The 22,500-nt window shown below is 37.3% G+C and overlaps 2 protein-coding genes across 2 annotated transcripts in view; one reads left to right on the top strand and one right to left on the bottom strand.

Annotated features, from left to right (window-relative positions):
- Positions 1–3,236: 3,236 nt before the first annotated feature.
- Positions 3,237–10,702, bottom strand: LOC125031717 (putative E3 ubiquitin-protein ligase UBR7). The gene is made up of 10 exons (XM_047622638.1): positions 10,314–10,702; positions 8,689–8,825; positions 7,054–7,114; positions 6,792–6,941; positions 6,540–6,642; positions 5,906–5,976; positions 5,566–5,683; positions 5,270–5,370; positions 4,902–5,070; positions 3,237–4,693 (listed from the first exon to the last, which is right to left on the bottom strand). Exons 1-10 carry the CDS (start codon positions 10,470–10,472, stop codon positions 4,536–4,538), a joined length of 1,227 nt encoding a protein of 408 aa, XP_047478594.1. The 5' UTR covers positions 10,473–10,702; the 3' UTR covers positions 3,237–4,535.
- Positions 10,703–11,777: 1,075 nt separating this feature from the next.
- The window catches only part of LOC125031595 (transcription elongation factor S-II-like), a 24,008-nt gene continuing 13,285 nt past the window's right edge, over positions 11,778–22,500 (top strand). The window contains exons 1-4 of the mRNA XM_047622478.1: positions 11,778–11,960; positions 15,805–15,864; positions 17,567–17,684; positions 19,860–20,078. Of these exons, the coding sequence (XP_047478434.1) occupies positions 11,895–11,960; positions 15,805–15,864; positions 17,567–17,684; positions 19,860–20,078 (463 nt within the window). The 5' untranslated portion in view covers positions 11,778–11,894. The remainder of the gene's footprint in view (positions 11,961–15,804; positions 15,865–17,566; positions 17,685–19,859; positions 20,079–22,500) is intronic.

Genomic DNA, 22,500 nt, shown 5'->3' with positions numbered 1-22,500 from the left:
AGTATTAGAAGTAGGAGAAGAATCCAGAGAATGATATAAGGGAACAGGGGAAGGTCATTGTTGTGACATAAGGGAATCGCGTGAGTATCCAGGTGGGAGTGGTAAGGATAATGGAGGAGAGGATGGAGTGTTTTTTGGGAGAGTGGGGTGAAGGGGGGTAGGGAGGAGGAGGAGGAGGATGGACATCGGCAAATACTTTGAATGTAGAGCGAATGGGAATAGAGGGTGGGCTAGGGAGCGGAGCAATCCCTTAGGTCCTGTTTAGGAAGTTTTGGATGTCCTTGAGAGTTTCTGGAGGGTGGGGAGGTCTGAGAAACAAAGGTTTTCTTATGTGGAGGGGAAAGGGGAATAGATGTCCGAAGAGCAGAGGGAGAGGTGAGGAGGAGGGGTAGGCATCGGGGAAATGGTAGAGATGTGAGTATCTTGAAAATTTGACTGGGGGAGAGAGGGAGTAGAAGTAGGCTGGTTCCAGGTAGAGGGAAGAGATATTAGGGGAAATGCCGAGACTTTTTGAGAAGAGGGGAGCGGAGCGAAGTACAAATTTGGAATAGGTAGAAAGAGTAAAACCTCGTCGGCGTGCTTCTTGTCTGGCCTCAGGTAGAGTGAGGCCTAGTTTGAATACGAGAACTGCTACCTCATATAGGAGATGCCCTTGAAGGCAGAGCATCTCCTATAAAATGCATTATGGGAGCCACCACAATTGGCACACATGCCTTGCTGAGTAGAGCAATTTGAACAACCATGACCAGGTTGGGCACAGAGAGGGCAGCGGGCTGTGGAGCGACAGTGTTTGGCTGGGTGGCTATAACGCCAACATTGACGGGGAAGGGGTCGATATGGTCGGATAGGGCAAGGCATTACACCGATATAAATTTCATGGGGGAGGTCGTGGTTACGGAAGATAATCTTGGCCTCTGGGAGGTATAGTGTAGCATTGGGCTGTCACCGCATCATAGTCAACAAGGCTTTCGAGCAAGTTATTCTCACAGTCTGACCAGTCCTTGTCGTAGACAGGATAATCAGTCGGGGAGACGGGAACAATTCCGCTACAAGTATTAAGGGAGGAGTGAGGATGGGCAAGAATAGGTTTGCCAGTGAGGTCAGTCAGGGTAGATAGTATACGGAACAACTGCGAAAGGAAACTTTGCCTACTTGTTTTTGGAGACATTCCTGTAGGAGGAATCACAAAGAATTGATCCCACTTGGTTGGGCCTAAATAAGGTTTGCAGAGGTGGAATCTTGGCCTCTGGGAGGTATGGTGTAGCATTGGGCTATCACCGCATCATAGTCAACAAGGCTTTCGAGCAAGTTATTCTCACAGTCTGACCAGTCCTTGTCGTAGACAGGATAATCAGTCGGGGAGACGGGAACAATTCCGCTACAAGTATTAAGGGAGGAGTGAGGATGGGCAAGAATAGGTTTGCCAGTGAGGTCAGTCAGGGTAGATAGTATACGGAACAACTGCGAAAGGAAACTTTGCCTACTTGTTTTTGGAGACATTCCTGTAAGAGGAATCACAAAGAATTGATCCCACTTGGTTGGGCCAAAATAAGGTTTGCAGAGGTGGAAGCAGTTGGACGAAGGCGGGCGGAAGATGGGATAGTATGGAGAGAGGTAATACTGTTGGGAGGAGCGCAATAAGGATGAAGAGTAGTCATAAAAGCAGCGGGGGTAGACAATGAAGAAGTAGTGCAGTAGGAGAAGGAGAGGAGGATGTTGGGAGAGAGAAAGGGGTGTATTCTGATGGTTGAGTAATGACCTGAGTGGATGATTCGGAATGAATAGAATCGACAGAAAACACTGAGGGGGAGGTATTAGTGGACGGAGCCGTTCATGACTGACACAAAGCCAGCTTTTCATCCTTTCAGCACGGCTCTCACACCCTAGGAAGTGGACGGAAGGAGGGGTAAAGAAAAGAAGGAAAAAAATAAGTGGGAGAAGAAAAGACAATGTAGGGTGACCCCCTACATTCGGCCCCAGTCTCCGTCTCTTAAGCCCCCCTCCCACGATAACAACGAGCAAGGGATTAGGAGGGAAATGATATTGAAGGGAATGTATTAATATCTATCATAATATATATATATTTTTTTGCATATTTCTTAAATGAAATGGATGAACAATTAAACACTCAAATTCATTCATTTATCGTCACACATCGAAAGAAAAGGATAGGCGTAATGGTGATCGTTACCACTGCAGGGTGTAACGATGCCGAAACGTGTGAGAACCACTAAACAAACTTGCCCCACCCAAGAAAATGTGAAACGATGCCCATAGTAACAGGTAGATCAGTTGGTCGATGACTCAAAATCTTTCACTCTCAGGTGTCCAAAGTTATCCATTTTACCTTATGCCAGAGCTACTGGTCCGAAGTACATAGCATCAGTCGTTTTGGCTCATAGAAAATGACACTTTAGAGTAAAGGTACTGCATGAAAAGATCCCCCATGCCTACAACATGCACAGCAAGATTTTTTTTTCGTGCACAAAAATCATCAGTTTTACAAATCTGTGATGACTGTAGCAATGGCAGTAATAAACTGCAATGAATTACTTTGGTTACTGTTTCTAAGAACTATACCCACTACATATTGTAGCACCTACAACCCAATCTGTTAATAGAAGCCTTGCTTGAATAAAGAGAAACAACAGAAAGATACACAGCCAAGAACTGTAATCTTCAAAAAGGAATAGGTGAGAGGGCATATAGACCCTGAAGAGGGCCCACTATATCAGGCAAAGGATTACTATTGCCATGAAAAAAGCCTTTTGTTGAGCACATGTTTTATGCTACAGGAAGAACACCAAGAACATCACATACTTGAAGAGTCAGAGTGGTACATTCTGCAAATAATACTTATCAACCGTCATTTGACAAGTATCTTAAGTTTTTCTTTTCAACAGTGATGGTATAAATAATGACAAAAGTGATGTAAAACTAATTATAAAATAAATTAAGATGCAAATAATGATCATGATTACAAATTTTGTAATATAGGTTTACTAAATAACAATGTGTACTAGAACATATTCCTATTAGGGTTAAAGCTCTAAGAATATTTTTATTCAGATAAATGTATTTAAGCTTTCACCTTTCTAGACAATATTTATATTTCAATTGGGATTATTTTGTCATTTTTATTTCCACTAAAAGAATCTGGAAACTGTTTCTATGAAAATCCTCATACCTTCTCTAGTAAACATTCCTTTACCAAGTTGGGAAAACAAAAGTCTTAATACAGCTCAATTCTTTATTTCTCAAAATTTGTATTGAGTTACATCACAGTTTCATACAATATTGGCGGCATCAGATACTCCTCATGAAATACAGGATGTGTCTCCAGCTGAACCCCATGTGCAATTTTGCAAACCTCTCTACAAAGCCAAATATTTCCATAAACTATTTCATGGTCAATATGGAGAAAGCAAAGAACCATTTTATAGTAGAAAGAAAGAAGAAGAAAAAGAGGACAGACAATAATTTTGTGGCTAGTAAAAAGAGAAGCTTTGGGGTTACAGATGGAAATTCAACTCCACAAAAAAAAAAAAAAAATCACAAAAGTCACTTGCATTCCTTGGTACTTCTAAAGAGATAAAATGGTCCTCCATCAGTGGAACAACTACAACACTACCATTGTCATTACAAGTTAACTATCTAATGTCTCTACTCTTACTACAAAACTTTGGGAAATTCCCATACTGAACATTTTGTTAAACAGTAACTTAGAGCAGCACATGGTGTATCTAAATATTGTTGTACACTTTACAAAATTCATAATCCTATTTCCGGCTCAGCCTTTGATATTCAAAAAGTAGACAAAAATAATAATGCATTACTATATTCCAAAGTGCATCAAATATATGCTTTAAAAAGAAGTCTTCAAAGCCAATGACATTTTGTTTATCATAATTTTGACATAATTCAAATTTGTTTCTTTGGTAATGCTGTCAAGAAACCTGAGACAACAACATCATGATTCCTAAAGCTTTCAAAGTAGAGATTCTAAAAATTACTGCCCAGTCTGCAAATAACACACAGACCCTGCCTACCAAACAGTTACAAAGTGTGGCTCTCTTTAAACAAAATGAAAAGAACATGATTCACAATAACATATTTTCCATGAGAGAGAACATGAATTAAACTGTGATGATCCATAATTTAACAATGTAGCATAACAACTGTGATTTGCATTTATAAAATTATTATGTATTGCTTAAAAAAATAAAGTGATGTAAAACTAGGTCTTCTTTCCAATACAAGGACATAAAAAATTAAAGTGCTGCTACTGATGAATACAAACCATATGCACCCCCATCCTCTTGAAAAATCTTGGGAAAATTGAATAAACAACAACTCTTTATTGGCATCAGTATCTAAAATAAACTTCATCAGCAGTATGAATAAAAAGGAAATCTGCAAATCAGTCTCCAAATGCACACCAAATACAGAATTTTATCACAAATATCCAAACCAAGGGCTGCCTTTTAAGCCAAGACAATAAAATTATTATGGGAGAAGAAAAATCCAACACAAATTCACTTGCAGAACAACTGGACAGATGACCCTGGTCGTTGCTTCTTGTTTGCAGTTAGCTGCGAGAAGAATTCGCGAATGTCCTCATCTCGAACCACCTTCTTGTTCTCAGCAAATTTACGCAGGTACTCTCTCAGGGACGAGCTCAGAGTGTTGTACTCTGGGTGTTTAGAAAGCATAAATTTAGAGGAGAGACAAAATGAGTAGTACTATTATGCTTTAGAAATCCTCGTAATTATCCTTAGCTTCCCATTAATTTTCCAACTATTAAGTAAAACACCATAAACAATCTTTTACTTCCATCCTGTACTCTTTTCAATAGCAAGTAATGTACAGTTTGTATTTAAATTAAGACTCAAATTACATACCATGAACCATCTCTGTGCGGACGACTCTATCTAAAGAGGAAAGGGCCTCAAGCTCTCTTTGTACTGGTGCCGAGTGGCTTCTCTGATGGGTCTTTCCACTTTCTTCATAGAAGGAAACAGTGTCTTCCTCGTCAAGCAAGAAGATTACTCCCTCAGATTTATACTTTGCCTGGTAAGATTAGAAGGTTTTCTTAATCAAAATCACAGCTCTAGAAATACCATTTAATATGAAAACCAAATCAAAGTCAGGAAATCTAAAATTCCAGCCATTTTTAAATCATAAACAGTCTCAGATGTAAAACTATCTAAGATATGCTATGGCAATCATATGTTTGAACCCTGTCATGCAAATACTCTTTGTGAATTACCTTGCATTCCTCACAAGTGCACAGCTGCTTTCGCCAATTCATGGTAAAGAATCCAGCACCATCTGGAAGTTCTTGCTTGGCCAGAGTTTTCAGCTTGCATTCTGAAACATTTAAAAAAATAAACGCTAGAAGAAGCACAAAGAAAATGGTAATATCTTGCTAAAATGTTATCACTGCTTATTCATTTATACTTATGGCATGCATGTAGTTCAGTCCTCTAACATACAATGCACCAACACACACACACTCATTCACTCTCCAACATCCATACACCTACAAGTGGCTAAGGGATTTACCTGCTGATTCACATTTCTTAACATTAGCATTGTCATCAGCTTTTTCCTCCTCCTTGGCGACTTTTTTTCCACTCTTAGGCTCATTCTCTTCACTCTTCACAGTCTCAGAGGTATCTTTCTGCAAAAGGTTTTATAGGGTAACATAATTCCAGAAGTATAAGTATTCACTGGTTTATATTTTCAAAGAGCAACCAGGGGGAAAAGTAGAAATACTACCTACTGACATGTATAACACTGATGCCATTCAAAAATATTTACTTGAAAACATTAAATGATTTTGATGAGCTTTGTACTTTTTATTTTTCATTAAATGGACGTATATATAACTATTGATTCTTACCTTTGTACTCTTTTCAGCACCAGTTTCAACATCAACAGATGCTTTAGAATCCTCACTCTTCACTACTGAAACTTTAAAATGTACAATATATTGAAATCTCTCTTACTGGCAATGCAGAGTATCATGAAATATATATTCATAACTGTAAACAGATACTCAGATATAAAAGAGTAACTTAATGTGGCACGTGAGATAGCCCAGAATTCTCTTATTATCACTATTCCTTCCCCAAATATCAATTTCTATCAACCAATTACCTATCATTAATTTCTGATCACTTCAACTTCTAAAAGCAAACCACACATTAAAACATTGAATTGTTTGTCAGCAAACCCGCCTTAAATTTCTATCACTACTTATTTGCCCTTGCTATTCATATCATGCTGATAACAAATCTCTCAAAGACTAAATATACTGTCTATAGCATTTTTTTGAATATGAACCTACTAACTACATGATATATGTCTTAAAACTTAGCTTATCCTATTTCACCACTCAGATTTTGAAAGACCATTACTATTTCATTTTCAGATCACATCTTGAAATTTGGCTAAAATATTTAAAGAATCTGAATTTTACTAACAAATTTGAGAGCTCTGGAAGAAATAAGCATTACAACTTGCAGTTACCTTACCAGTAAGACCGAGGTAATGTGCTAGGAAATCATGTTTGGTAAGGCACTGGCTGCAAATCATCTCTGCAAACTCACTGTCTGGAGGAGTTTTCCCACCCTGGTGCTGAAATACAAAGACAGATTATGACAACTATGTTTTCCTCTCTGCAATACAGCTCAAATAATAATAACAACAAAGATAATTATCACCCTACTCTCAAAAAGTCAGGTGTACAATACCTTACGTTACAAATAAAATGTAGAAGGACCTACCCGGCCATGGTACCAATCCTCACACACACAACACTGAATCATCTCATCTTCAACAGTGTCTTCAGGATCTGGGTAAGGTCTCTGGCAGGTGCAGTAGGACCCTCTGAAGTTATGGTTGTAGTGGTTCTCTGGATTTTCTGGCAGCTTGTCCTGTAATGAATATAAAAGGTTTATTAACTATAATACAAACTCCATTCTTGGCAGGATATACCTCTGGATATATCTAACAAATTAATTCCTGTGCTCAAAAGATTTTACAAACCTTGAGAAGCTTGCAGGGATTTTGGGAGAACTTTGAGTTGCCGCAATCACAGCGGAAGTGCCTAAGGGGAAGACCACATATTATAAAGTTGAGAAGTTTTTACTGATAAACGAACAAGGAAATGAAGCTTAAAAAGCAATTGTCGTAAAAGTCATTCAATGCAGAAAAGATTATTATGTCCTCATAAAATACAAGAAAATCTTACAAATGTATGAACCACACCAATGTTATTGGCATTAATGGATGGCTTTAATAATATGCAAATGTTGATCTTGATCTGTTACCAACAGACTAGCCTTATTTTCTATGTTATTCATAAAAGACAATAGCAAAATCATGATGGAAATGGAGTCAGTAATCACCATGCTTAGTATGCTTTGATGATCAAAATAATCAGTATCAATAATGAATACATATACATAATTACTTACACTACATCTGTTATTTTTTCTGATAAAATGTATTGTGGTTTCTTTCCATCTACTTCGCTTCATCTTATAATTTCCAATTTATTCTCTATGATCGACTTACCTATCTCATCATAACTGTTGATAATGGATGACAAGTAGGCTTTGGGTCTGAAACTTGGGTCCATTGCATATTGAAATATTGAACTGTTTCCTAAATTTCATTGCTACTCTTGAAATATAACTTCTTCATTCCAAGGTGACTTGTGGACTTCTTTCTAACTCTTGATAATATACCATTAAACTCAATGAGAGAGTTTTGAGAAACACTGACACCAGTATTTTCATTGGTTTATAAGGGAGAGGAATGGTCAAGCATTCATACTGAATCAGATTGCATGATCAAAGCTCAGTCTTTTGTATTGTATAGTTAATAAAATAAAAAGAATAAATATCCCTCTGTATCTGTACATCATTGTTAATGTATGCTGTGTATTGTTAAATATGAATAACAAGTCCTTGTAGTCAAGTGTAGAAAACACACACAGCAGCCACCAGAACAACGTTTATGTCAGCATCTATCCATGTAATCACAGCAAGACTAAGGTAATGAAGATGTTGCACTTGTACACAAGTTAGTAATCTATGATTCACTAGGTTCACTGGTAGAACAACTACAAATGAAAAATTACATCAGTAACATCAATAAAAGGCTAACTAATAAAAGGTATGAGTGAGGAGCATGCCTCTGATTCTCTGAACCAGTTAATGGACCAAGTGTGGTCAAACCAATAATGATGACTGAATACAACAGTTCCGTATATTACCTGCATTTGATCTAATATACATTTTCTTATACTGTCAGGTATAATATCTATAGCATGTTCTGAGATTTGGATACTGTGTAAACAGCATATCATAAACTTGGAGAAGCTATAAGGGATACTGATACTGTTGTGTACATGTGTTTCCTAAATTGTAAACAATGGCATTCACTGATTTTGCACCTCATAATCTTTTCTTAACTTCCAATTCACTCTCCTCCTTTACCTATTGTTGTTGCTATAATTAGCACTGTTTTTTGTAGACTTCAAGGTAATGTTTTTGAAAGAAAATTGCAGAGATAATGCTATAATACTGAAGACACATGATATTTGTGACTGGGGATAGTAAAATATGCCCAGTTTAAATGTAATTATATCAAATCAAACAACATAAATTTACTGACCTCTTGGTGTAAAGTTCAACGAGTTCATGGTCCTCATGACAGTGGTAGCTGCAAGCCAGACACACTCCTGCCAAAAGCTCACTGTCTGCTGGGCAACATGTCATACAGGCATACAGAGCCTGACGTTTCATGTTACCCTAGGTGGAAAGAGGGTAAAGTTGTCATTGCTATCTAAATACATCAAACATCTCATCAATTCAAATTTACATATTATATATACAACAAGCAACAATTCCTCTCCTTTGATTACAAAGTAACTTAAAAATATATACTATAAACCTATTCTAAATGCTTATGATGTAGACGTTGTACTTCTATTAGAACCAGAAGTTATGTCAAGTGCACTCTGGACTCTTAGATCCACCTACTTGCAAAGTTTCCTTTTTATTCTGATCACCTGACACTTAATGATTGATTTTACATATCCTTGATATCTTTAAAAATCATTCAAAATATTTTAATTTCTTTACACCAGGTTATTAATTTATATCACAATGCGACTTGCTGAACTGGAACACTCTGGTGTTCTGGGCGAGTTGCTTGATTTCCCTTTCCTGATTAGAGGGAGTATAGTTGTATCAACCCACAATTTCCAAGCACAAACTTTGTGTCATTAATACACTTGAATAATTTCTATGCACCTTTGGAGAGTATCAAATAACCAAATAACCCAACTCTTAAAAATGCCTACAGAGAACAAAGGTTGCATATATCTGAATAAGAAAATTATAAGTACTAATAAAATAACTGAAAAACACTAAAGTTTGTTAAAAGATAAAATATTATCTTTGAATTCTTTTCTTCTTCATCTCCAGGGCTCTCATGCCACTGCTGTCGGCTCTCATGCCACTGCTGTCAGCTCTCATGCTTATCCAAACCCTATCAATATATACTAGCAACAACTTTAATTAATGTTCTTTCACAAATTGGTATCACAACAAAAATATGTTTAATCAACAATATCGGATACAAAACTCACAAGAATCGTGTATCCAAAATGGATATGTACAGATGCAAACAAGACAGTAAAAGGCAGTTGGTTTTAGAGCCCTTCCCACCTTGGCCCCTTGAGGAACAGGTGTTTTGCATGCAATGTCTCCTCAACTTTCATTAGCCTAGTCTGGTATCTCTTCTTATAAATGTACAGTAAATCAAAAGGAATGGCATAGGTTTTGTTTCTAGATATTGTTGCCTTGCCTGGGTGGGTTCTTTATTGCCGCAGCATTCGGAGGTGATGCTTTTGTGATCCAGATGGGGGTAGGCAGCCCCTCTGAAGGATGTTCCTGGGGGTACAGCCTCCTGACATAGCATATGTTTCCTGGCATCATATTAGCCCAAGTTATCAATTTCAATCTGCCAATCTTGTATGTTTTTTTACCCCGTAATTTGGCTGGCACACCCCATGCCATCTACTGACGTCGCTGGAGGTGGAGGGCCAGCGCTAAATTCCTGTGGGGGGAGAGCAGGAGCCGAGGGCGACCCACCTGGCCCACCTCCTTCAGCATCGGCGGCGAGGACCTTTGAGCAAAATCCACACTGCCCTTCCGCTCCCAAATGGCAGCCCCATCGCCCACCCCCTGAGACTAGCATAAGCAAGGAAGAGGCTTCCCTTCACCTAAACCCACCTGGTCGTAGGTGCAGCTGGTGTCATCGGAGGCCCCCAACACGGCCGCTGCGTCCAGTTCTCTCTCTTGTTCCTCCTCTAATACTTCTACCATCGAGATGCCCGACTCCTCTTCCTCTTCCGCGGGTGTCACTGTGCCGCTCCCTTCGCCCTCAGCCATCGTGGAGGACAAAAAGGAAGGGAAATGAGAGAGAAACGGCGATAGGTGCTGGCTCTCTGCGGGAAGGCGTGTGTATTGGGTCGCTCCGTTTTCCTTCTCTCGAGGCGGCTGTTTCTCCTTATTTATCTTGACTTTTTTCCTTTTGTCTCGTCTTCTTCTTGTTTATCTGAACGTCCTCTTGTCTAAATCGTGGCGGTTAGTCTTATTTATCTCGCCTTCTTATTCATCGAGACTTCATCTTATATTTATCTCGAGGCGGTTATTTTTTCCTCGATTTCGGGGAACGGTTTTATCTCATTTTCGGGCATTCTTAGAGTCAAATGACCTCAATTTCGTGTGCATTTGGGAAAGCGAAAAATCTACTATAGCAAGCAGAATGGTTTAGAATTATAATCATCTAAGAATTTGTGGAAATTTCCTTGTTCGACTTTATCCGCGGCGCTTTGTTAAGGATCTGCGCGCCAAGTTGATAGGAGGCTGTCAGGTCCGCGTGATTTGTGGTGGGAAAATACATCTGAGGGATTTGGGTATTGATTTTTGGTTTTGATTATTGGTATGGTTGTAGATGTGCTTGGAGTGAGGGAAGCGCTAAGGCAGGGGCGGGGGAGTGATAACAAAGATATGCCCTTAGTCTATTTTCCTGTGTATTATTAAAGACTAGGTCAAATAAAGTATCTGAATTCCAGTATAATCATTATTTACGTGTCCTGAACTATAAGTTCAAGCCAAGAAACCTGAAAACAAACAAACAAACAAGCCCTTTAACCTAAGTAGCAAGAACCGCTGACTCAGCACTAACAGGCTTGGTTGCTGGACGGCGTAGCGGAGTGAGCGCTCTTCCTATAAATCGCATCGATGTGTCTCATACTCGCTGACCTATATGTCACACTATATCCAACTATACGGGCAGAAAAGAGATAGGTTTCCTTAATTTCCGAGTTGACCAGATTAATAGGAGACGTCGTGAGCTTATCAAATTAGCAAGAAACGCTAACTCAGAGGCGGGTAACTGGGTGGCGGGAGCGGGGCATCCGCCAGGGTATACCAATGATAAAGCGCTCCTACAAATAATTCATCCCTGCACAAAAAGGCAATGAGACAACTACAGCAACCCGACCAAAATAGCAAGCAGCGCTAAGCGAGTCGGGAAACTGTCGACGGCGAGGCCGGCATAGCCCTGTAAACCCACAAGTGGCAAAGTGCCCTGTAAAAGCATTCAAATGCAAAGTCCAGTCTTGGATGAGCCGCAGCCCGCCCGCCGAGCGAGTTCCGCTAGGCGAGCGGGCACCGCTCGGCGGCGGCGCGGCGTAGCGGCCCGAGCCCCGCAGTCGTCGCCGGCGTCTCCTGGACTCGATACTACGCCGTCGATCCCTCCTTTTTCTGACTGAAATCCTCTCCCCGCTCGAGGCTCCGCTGGTAACCATGGGTTGCGATGACGAAGTGCTCAAGATCAAGAAGAAGCTCGATAAGATGACCACGAGCGGCAGTGTGAGTGACCGGAGAGAGCGTTTGGTTGTCAGAAATAGATGTTTTGTGTCACTTGTGGAGCCTGCATGGGGACGCCGCTGTCCTCCTCGCTCGTCGCCTTCTCTGCCGCCCTTCCCGCTTCCCGCGCCCTCCTGGGCCTCGCTGGCTCCGCAGACGCGTCTTGCCGCGGGACTGAGGCGGTGGCATGGGAGTGGGGGAGCAGGGCTTTATTTGTGTGCCAAGTAAGGGCCTGAGAAGCGCGATGCAGAGCTCTGAGCACTCGTGATTGGCAATGGTTGTTTGGACAAGAAAATGCCCTTTGGAGCTGCCTGGGCAATGCCATGGAGGGAGATGTTGAGGGTTTCTTTTGAAGTAAGATGCAAATAAAGTAATTAAAAAATACATTTTTTGATGTAATAGTATTTGTGTGGAGGCAAAAAATCCCAAAATGATAGTATTGATGATTAATTTTGAATATTGAACATCAGTCATACAAATCATATCAAAGAGGTGTTTCAAAGCAATTTTGGGTTACAGCTATGAGGGCAGATTGTACAAGCAACTGTCATTATTCAGCCAATGATATCAATATTTGTAAATATTCAGACTAGGATAATGGTGAAAATAATTCTGCAAATTTGTGCATGTGGGGCCAGGGTTACATGACGGCAGAGGAAAGCAAACCTCCACCATGGATATTCTTGTAGGATAGTTTGTTGACCTTGACAGGCAAATGAACAATCAGCCTAAGCCATATCTTGCCAAATATATGTTCAGTAGGTTTGTTGGTCCTTGAAGGAGTGTGAAGCATGGAGAATGTGGCGGGAGGTCATGCATTCCTGTACTTTCCTTTTTGGTTATGTTCTAAAACAGGTCTGCATTTTCAAATTGGTCGAATTTGGTACTGAGGAGTCTCTTATAACTTCTGATTTACGCAAGTTTTGGGAATTTTAGGCTGTTCATAATGTGCTTATTCCTTGGGTCTGGCAACTATTATTGCTATAATTGGTTAGTAGGTACCAATAAGAATCCATGGTTTTTAGACAAAAATGCATAAGTACTGCATGAATTAACCCTGAAATTTCCCTGGGAACGTCAAACCCTCCCCACAGAATGGAACTAGCGTCAGTTATTGTTCTTTACCCTTGGCTTAAGTCCATTCAGGTCAAACAATTTGTAAGTAGAACCATGAGGAACCTGTACTCCCCTTCGTTGTTCTATTTGCTTCTGTGCCTTGTGCATCGGCAGAGGCCAACAATCATCCCCATGTGTATTAGGCAAGATAGAGCTTGGGGTGATACCTTGTTTCTTGTTAAATCACCAGGGAGGTTAACATGCATTATCTTGCCAAAATATACAATACCTGGTAGAGGTTTGTTTGACTTCGTGAGAGCACACCAAACATCACTGATCCACACTCCACTCAGTATAAAATGTGTAGGATAGTACCTGATTGTAGTTAGAAATGGAGACCAAAGATTTGCTTACTCCTACACTAGTATCACATTCATCACTAATATAATCATTGGCACTATCACAATATCATGTGCCTTGTTACCTCATCACATTAGGCTGGAAAAAGTATTAAGAAACAGTATTTAGAGCACAATACATCATTCATATTTTCACTTTTGTTTTTGCCTATGCTTTGAGATTGAGAGATGCTCACTTCTACTAGTAAAAAAAAAAAAATCTAATTTCAGATTTAATATCTATATTGATTCTTATGTTTCAGAAGTTCTTGTATTACTCATTATCATTGACTTGTTCTTTGTTTCACTTCTATCAAACTCCTCATCCTGTCACCTCACAAGGTGCTAGGTCATAGAGAGTGGTGACCTTGCATGATGTTGACTACTTGGCCATTGTAGTATACATAGGTCTAGTTGCTTTTGTCATGGTGTAAAAATGTGAGAAACATGCATTGACACCATGTAGTCTCATCCTAGGCTGGTAGAATAGGAATGCATTCTTTAACATCTACCTTTACACCTTTACAGGAATGCACAATGATGGCAACTTGGCGCACTCCATACTGTTCTTGTAAATCTACTGTTAGTTGTATAGATAGAGCTGTAGTAGGGATGCTTTCTTTTATTAGAATATATATGGCTTGCTAGTACCAGATTTCAGTAGAACATATTGGCTTGTTAGTACTAGATTCATATCTGTATTTTACCATAGAGAACTGTCCAAGCTTCATTTTTTGTCATATCTGATCTACGTATATATTTAAGAATATATCTTGAGAGTCAAAGGTTCAGGAGTGATGGCACTAAACTGTTGCAGATCAGAGTGAATTTGTATAATGTAAAGTTTTTGTATAAATAATCCAGGGAGAATGTGTAGTTATTTGATTAATTTAGAACTTTTTTCTGATAGCTACAAAGTTGTTTTTGCCAAGATTCATTTCTTTTCTGACTACTTTCACCTATATTGACAAACATGACAGAAAAATTATATGATTTTTTAAAATTAGAATTACCACAAAGGAAATCTGCCAATTTTGATAGTTTGGACATGACGTGAGCTTCTTATGCCCTTTTGAGCTATTTTGCATGTATATAAATCATATAGACTGTAAACATATATATTTATACTTATATATTCCTATTCTCTTTTCCTTTTGTATATGTTGTCTTGTAGGTTATACATAAAGAACTTTCATAGTGGTCTACCAGAATGCATATACGTGTTTAGACTACATATAGGAAGTTAAGGTGTATATATATGGAATGTGCTGCCATGTTGCTGTGCATGGTACTTCCAGTACTTGACAGCTTTATTTTCCCTTAATTCAGTGTGACAGGAAATGTATATGTAATTATATTTAATTACCATTTTTTTCAGTACCTAATTCCAACAAGTTAATTTGTATAGCTATAAACTGTAAAGATCTTGGTAAAGTAAATTGTCACCACAGATGTAATAATCAGTGCAGAGACACACACACATTGTGGTATTTAATTTTGTATTACATATTGAAAGTTACCAGAATTGCAAAATACCAATCAAACAGTTTTGATGATCATTCAAGTCATGGTTAATGTATTTGAAGACTGAAATCAAGACATTATTATATATCTTTTTTTATAATATTAAATTTAAAGGATTATAGGTAATGGTATTGATAGAGGAGCATAGTTTTGACATAATCTAAGTGATATCACAAGCTGTTAGGCTAGCAGTTAAAATGAAGCCTAGCAAATTATGCTTGTTAGCAATTATACCATTATTAAATCAATTAAGATAGATACATACAAATCATGCATGTGGGTACTCAAAACAACTTGGTAATGACCAGTATATATATATCATGACATTTTCGATGTTGTCACCGCACAGAAAGATGATGAAAACATGATATTTTCAATGGAAAGTGTTAAGGGCCTAAGCAGATTAACATTTTATTTGTTTTACTCTACAATTCTTATCTATAAACGTCTCCCACATGTCTAGGGTAAACCCCCTCCAGTTTGACACTGATGTAATTGTAAATATATTGGTTAGAAAGAAAATACCAGTAATGATTAAGTTAAACTGTATAAAAGATAATGCACATATTCTGAATATAGAGCATCTTATTTGTATTGATGTAGTATGATTATGACTTGCAATTATATTGGTTATGGAATATGAGTCATTTCCCTTCATTTGCTTATTCATTGGTTTTCCAGATATTGTTTTTTTACTTGAAACATTCAGTATTTTCTCCGACAGCATGTGGTTAAGGAGTGAAAGTTTCTCAAGCAACATCTTGCAATTTACAGTATATTTTCCTCTGTCGATAATCATTACTCTTATTAAATTGGAAATGACAGAAACAGATATTTTAATTGTTTTTTTTTCTTTACTCGTATTGCAGGACCAGACACAGGCACTGGATTTGTTGAAAGTGTTGCAGACCCTTCCAATCAACTTCCAGGTGAGCTGTTGCATTGTATTAATGTCATTTTACATAGGTCATTGTTAGTTTTTGTAGTGTATGGTTATATGTATCAACTTTCTCATAAGGAGTTTTGATTAGTAGGTTTTTATGTAAGCATATATTTTGTAAATACATTTTAGGTTGGGGATGTCTTATCATGGCTTCTTTGTCCAGGTATATTCATTATATCAATTTTTATAGGTTAAATTGAACTCTCAGATAGCAGGTAGCATGATATTGTGTCCTTAGAGGGATGGGCAAGGCTCAAGTAGGTGGAATTTTTCCAGTCTTAGAGGGTCGCTCGGCTTCCATTTAGGGGCTAAGGAATTAGGTTGCTGATGCATTATGAAGGAAACCGTTTCCTTTTTGACAAAATGATTGCAGGTATTAATGTCAAGAAATGTGATTTTAATCTTTTGGATATGATAATTCAAATGTGGTATTATTACATCAGTGGGTTCTTTGCAATTGCCTGGTGTTGATATTTGAAAGGTTAAGGAGTATGATTACAGCTCATCTTCTCCTTCATCTCAGTCTCTCTTATTCATTTCTGTGCTGTGTACCTGTTCCATCCATCTTACGCAGAAATTTCATGATATAAGCCAAGAAGACGAGTATCTTGCTAGAATCCTGAAAGTGGTAGTATAAATCATCATTTGTGGTTTGCACTCATAATCATAAAGTATCCTGTAATAATTACATGAGTGTTTGGTTTTCACTTTTACTAGATAATCCATACAAGAGAATTATATATAGAATGCAAAAGCATGCAGAAAAGATAAATGAAATGTGGTTAGACTATCTGCCTTTCATTATTGCCATATTTGGAGACCTACCAAACATTTTCTTCCTTTAGCCAATTGCTGCCAGGTACATGCACTGTTGACTCAATTTTTTTGTCAATTTTGCATACACTTGTGTGGCTTCACAAGCTTTTACTCAACAAGGAGCCAATTACTAGGCATACCTGGCCTTACATGTTTACCTCATTCATTGAATTTTTTGGAAAAAGTTTTTATTTTTGATTGTTATGATTAAAATGTTATTAACAACGAAAATAAAAGTTAATTTCCAAAAATTCTGGGAACACATACCATCAGGCTGGCCTAATGATTGACTAATTGGTGATTAGAAAGTTCTTGAGCCATATATGCATAAATAAAGGATAAAAGAAAATAACTGGCAGGACATACATGCACTCCTTGCATCAGTGGGTAAATGATCTTCAAGTGTGTGTGAGCTGCTGCTTATTGCAGTTTGAAACACTAAAGATTCTAGTTTAATGCAAAACATCGTAGATTTTGTTTGAATGTAATATGATACTGCCATTTCATCCCAGCTAGGTACAAATATGTAAATACATCTAGGATTTTCCATTATGATGATTATTTTGACCTCAGTTTTACAATTAGTCAGGATAGTATATATAGAATTAGAATAAACTAAAGGTGTAAGCCCTAATTTTTTCAATACCTGAAAGTACCACACCAATGTTTTAGACTGAAGAAGAAACCTTTGTTAGTGAAAGATATAAAAAATGCAATGTTTGTATACCTATAGTATGCAACAAAGACAGTCAAGTTGATTTTTTTTTTGTTACTTTAGGACAAGAATTTACTTATGATTTTATAATATTGATATCTGTATTTTGTGTGTTGATCTGTGACTCAAAATTGATTACCCTTGCATTTTGTTATAGGTACTATCTAAAACTCGCATTGGCATGACCGTCAACGCCCTACGAAGAGCGTCCTCTGATGATGATGTAATTTCAACAGCGAAACAGCTCATCAAGAACTGGAAAAAATTTGTTCCTGGTGAGTCCTTGATGGTAAGGGTTGTTAAATGTTGATTTTGTTCGGAAGGTAATGAGGATTATCTTTGTATACCGCGTTTGCCAGCAACTTCCCTAGTGTATGTAGGCATTTGCCTTTGTTGTGAAATTCATAAGGTTTAGCTATTTTTTTGGGGGGTATAATATAAGTGCAATTGCCTTGAATTTTGTAAAGAAGTGTTTGCTTTTTTAGTTTGCTTGGTGGTTTACTTAATTAGTTTTGTTAATTTTATATATTGTCATGAACATGATCAGCAGACCTAGTCATTCTTACATATGCAAAATGTCTCGGCATTATTGAAAACAATATTTTTGATAGAAAATAATATCCAACAATTTTGGTTCAGCTACACACATGAAGAGGGCTTTTAAGATTATGGCTGTTGAAAGTGTAGGAGAGAAATGAGAGGAAGTTAACCTTAAGAGATAAAGAATTAGCTATTGTAAAATTGGGTTTGAGTTATGTTGGTGCTTGAGTGACACTTAGTTATTTTTAATTTTGAGAACACCCTGTGAAGTTATTGTCTTCAACCTTTTTTATTTTTTTATTATTCTTTTTGGTTGTATACTGATTAGAAATTTGTGGTTATCACATTGCCAGTGATGCTGGGATAACAAAAATACATGTTGTCTTTTATTGTGATAGACAGCTCCATGAGAGCTTTATCACCAAGGAGTCAATTACTACATATCTTCCATGTTTACCCTTATCCTTGATTTTTGTTTAGTAAAGTAAAGTAAAAAATAACAAAAAAACTATTAGTTAGAAAATTACAATAACCCTAACATAATATCATCATAAATACTAGCATAAAAAAAAAAAAAAGGTAAGCCAGCTGATTGGCTCCTTGGAGCACCTGTGGAGCTATTTGTGGGGAAATAAAATTCATAAAAGATTACAGTCAACAGTGCATGTACCTAGTAGCAATGGGTTAAAATGTCTGTTTAGGACAAGCTCTTGTTAGTGGAAGGGATATTGATCGGATCACATAAATACATGCATTTTTGTCTGGTATTACTGTATTATTTATTGTTACTATTATTATTATTATTGTTGTTATTATTTTTGTTTTATTTTTATTTATTTTTTTCATTCTCATTTTCATTTTCATTGAATTTTAATTTTATACAAGCACATACCAAGGAGTAGGTAAACTGCATTTTTATTATTATTATTATTATTATTATTATTATTATTATTATTATTATTATTATTATTATTATTATTATTATTATTATTATTATTATTAAGTTTATTACTATTATTATTGTTATTAATATTGTTATTGTTACATTAATGATATTAAGGATAACTAAAATAATGATAATGATAATGATAATATAAATTTTTCCCCCTAAACAGTCAGAAATGGATAAATAGATTTGCTTTTTTTGTGACTAAGTGTTTAAGCCCAGGTTCCACTACCCATTCTCCGTCCTGATCTCTGAACTACCTCCTTTCGCTGTATTGGCTAGATTAGAATTGCGGTGTGTGTGTGTACATTGTCTTCAGAATAATTTTAATGTTATAACCACATAATACTGTTTAACCCAATGCTGCTGGGGAAAATGAACAAAAAATGGGAAAAATGCTGTGCCTATTTTCTATATTTTTTGTGAAATGTCTGCCCATAGATGGCTCTGCTAGTGCTTAGCCACAAAACATTATAAACATTATAATTATTATAATGTTTTTTAACATTAGTAACAGCAAAATAAAATAAAATATTTTGTAAATCAAAGAAAAGGGTGAACGGGCGAGACAGGCAGTACTTGTAACTGGCTCATTGGTGACTTAGTACAAGTGTAGCCATCTATGTGTAAAAACAATCAAACAAGTACTCACAGTGGGCATAGCACGTGTCTACATGTCGTACCCGTCGGCAGGGGCTTAAACTTAAGAAAAAACATAGAATATACATCCATATTGCCAGATATAAGATTGCAGGATTTGGGCTCGCCTAGTTTTGCCAAAAAATATAATCCCTTGCTTTTAGTCTGATTCCAGATTTGGATCATTCTATATTTAGCAATGTAATGTATGTAAATTGTACTTCCTATTATTAAGACATTTATCTTGTATGGTGTACTAAGCCTAAATACACCCTGTGAGTATTCAGAATTATTGATAACCAGAGATAAACTTTTTCCCCCTCAGACAAGAAGGAGGACGAAGATAAAGATAATAAAGAAGAGAAGAAGAAGGACAAGGAGGAGAAAAAGGAGAGTAAGAGTGGCAGCAACAGTAACAGCAACAGCAGTAGCAGCGGGAGTGGGAGTTCCAAGCCTACCTCGTTTCCTCCTTCAGCTCCACCTACTACTGATGCCCTGCGGCTGAAGTGCCGAGAGATGTTAACAAATGCTCTGAAGTGTTCAGGTTAGTTTCCCCCACAGTGTTGTCTGGAGGGTGGGGTGTTACTTATGCTTTGTGTATTTTATTGTACTCGTTTTCTTTATTTCTTGTGCAGGTTGAATAATGTTATTTTATTATGTTATTCTGTATAAAGAGCCACACTGATAAAATTGAGAATTATAACACCATAAGTGTTAGTGCAGGTCAAAACAGCTAAGAAAGAAAGAGGAAATAGAAAATTATCAGCTATTTATGGAGAAAAAACACATTAGCTGATCTTTTAAACTTATCATAAGTTGAGGAAGCTACCGTCTCTGAACAGTCTATTCCAAAGCAAATAATTTTTTTTTTTAGAAAACTGAGATGTAGACGATTAACTTGCATCAAATGTCATTGGGTTAAGGGTCATAGAACTTGTAGAAACTCCTGCAGGTTGACAAAAATCAGGTATGGGAATTATCGGTTACATGCTTGTACAAGACTGAAAGAACCACAATATCCCTACGATTTCCAATGGCCAGATTTAAGTCAGACGGGAAATTTAATGGAATTAAAGAACGATCATGCCGTCTTCAGTGTGACTACAGCAGCAGATAATCACACAGGAAAACAATGCTCGAAAGGAGGCAGAATGAAAGAAAAGAAGCATTTCTAAGTCCTCTTTGTAAATTTTCTTGCACTTGCAAATAATGCCTAACTTATATGATGAATTAGATTTTATTTTTTCTTTCTTTGTTGTCATACAAATAGAAAATTCTCATGAGGAAATGCCTTAAAATTATTTCATTGTGGTTAGAATGTGATTTGTAAGTTCATAATTTGTGTAATCATTCATGCCAAGTAGTAGATATTTCATATCTTTTTAACAAGGTTTTGGACAAGTTTAAACGGGTTGTGAATAACACTAAAAAATGTAGAAATCTTGATACATTTTATATACTTTGTCTCTTTCTATTTAATTGTGCAAAAAGGGGTAGTACATATACTCCTAGGTGTTGGTTCCTTTTCTTTCTTTCTTTCTTCCTCTCCTTCTCCACTTCCTCCTCCTGTTGGGATATTCAAAAAATATTAAAAGCTATGAGAAAGGAATATAAATCTCCACATAAAAATAAATTAAAACAAAAAAGAATGAATGGCAAAACACTCCAGTCTTGATTCTGCAGTAGAAAAATCCACTATACACAAACTAAATTGTACATAGTGTGTTTAAGGTATTGCTTTAACCCATTCCCGACGGGTCACGCCTAAAGGCGTCATAACAATACGCTCGAAATGTGGCGTGCGGCTGTCCGCCGCGGTGGCGCGCCAAAGTGCTACAAGGCAGTGATTCGGCTTGATGTACCGAATTCACGTGCGTTGCCGTGGTTCGCCAGAGCGTAGTTTTTTTTTTAGTTTTCTACACCAGTCGCCAGTGGGTTAAGGATATAAGTAGTGTGGAGAATGTCTTTGCCCTAGTAGTTTTACTCTCTCTTAGACTGTGACTTTTGCAGAAATATAGCCAACAAAGGAACAATTTATTTAAGGGACAAAAGTAATGGAAGATTGCACTGTTGAATGATGACTTGATTAAAAAAAAGTGTGCGGTATATAATGGGTGTCCACTTCTCTTCTTATAATGGAATTGATATCTGAAAATGTTTTGCAAATTTGTTCAGAAATATGATTTTCGTTAGATATGGAACGTGTAAAACAAAAATTCACTTCAGGCTAAGTAGCTCTTGCTCAGTTCCCAATTCAGCACTTTTCTGTCCACCATCATGGGTAATTTAATGCAGAATTCATCACACCTGTTTGTAAAATCAAGTATTATACATGTTTTCATTAACCCCTTGGATCTGGATGCTTCACTGTCCACACATGGCCCAATTTACAAGCATTAGGCATACTTTGAGCAGCCATTCTGACAAATGTATGGCTTGTAGGCTGTGACATCTCCCCTTGCAGTGTAATTTTTTTGTCTGTATTTGTTGTTTGATTTTCTTTATCCAGTTGGTAATAAACTGTTTTCCTTGTACAGACTCCATATCATCTCTCAAGGTAGTCCATAACACAGTGAAGTAATAGTGACAATAAGTAACCTTTTATTATTTGTCTTTAGGATCCTTAGCATGGAAATAACTTCCTTCCTGAAGCCAGTGCTCTTCCAGTCATGGCTCATGTTTGCTACATTCCACACTCGTGTATCAATAAAAATGATGCAAAATCCCCTCCCTAAGTGCCCCTTCCTAACCAACCCCCAAGAGCTTTGTGCACTCGAGTGAGTCATTCCTATCACCCTGCTCTTCAGCGGAAATTCTCAAGATGGAAAATTTTCTCATGACAACACATTCACATCACCTGTCCTTCAAGTCAAATTTTTGTGTAAAGTGATGGTCACATCACCTAGATGTTTGCAGTTAATTATAAAAAGATATCTCCCTTGCCTTATGTTAATATTCTAAAGCCG

The sequence above is a fragment of the Penaeus chinensis genome, chromosome 13 (genome assembly GCF_019202785.1).
Source record: "Penaeus chinensis breed Huanghai No. 1 chromosome 13, ASM1920278v2, whole genome shotgun sequence".
In the NCBI taxonomy this organism is placed as follows: domain Eukaryota; kingdom Metazoa; phylum Arthropoda; class Malacostraca; order Decapoda; family Penaeidae; genus Penaeus; species Penaeus chinensis.
Note: the sequence above shows the minus strand (reverse complement) of the source record. Positions and strands in the feature narration are given on the sequence as shown.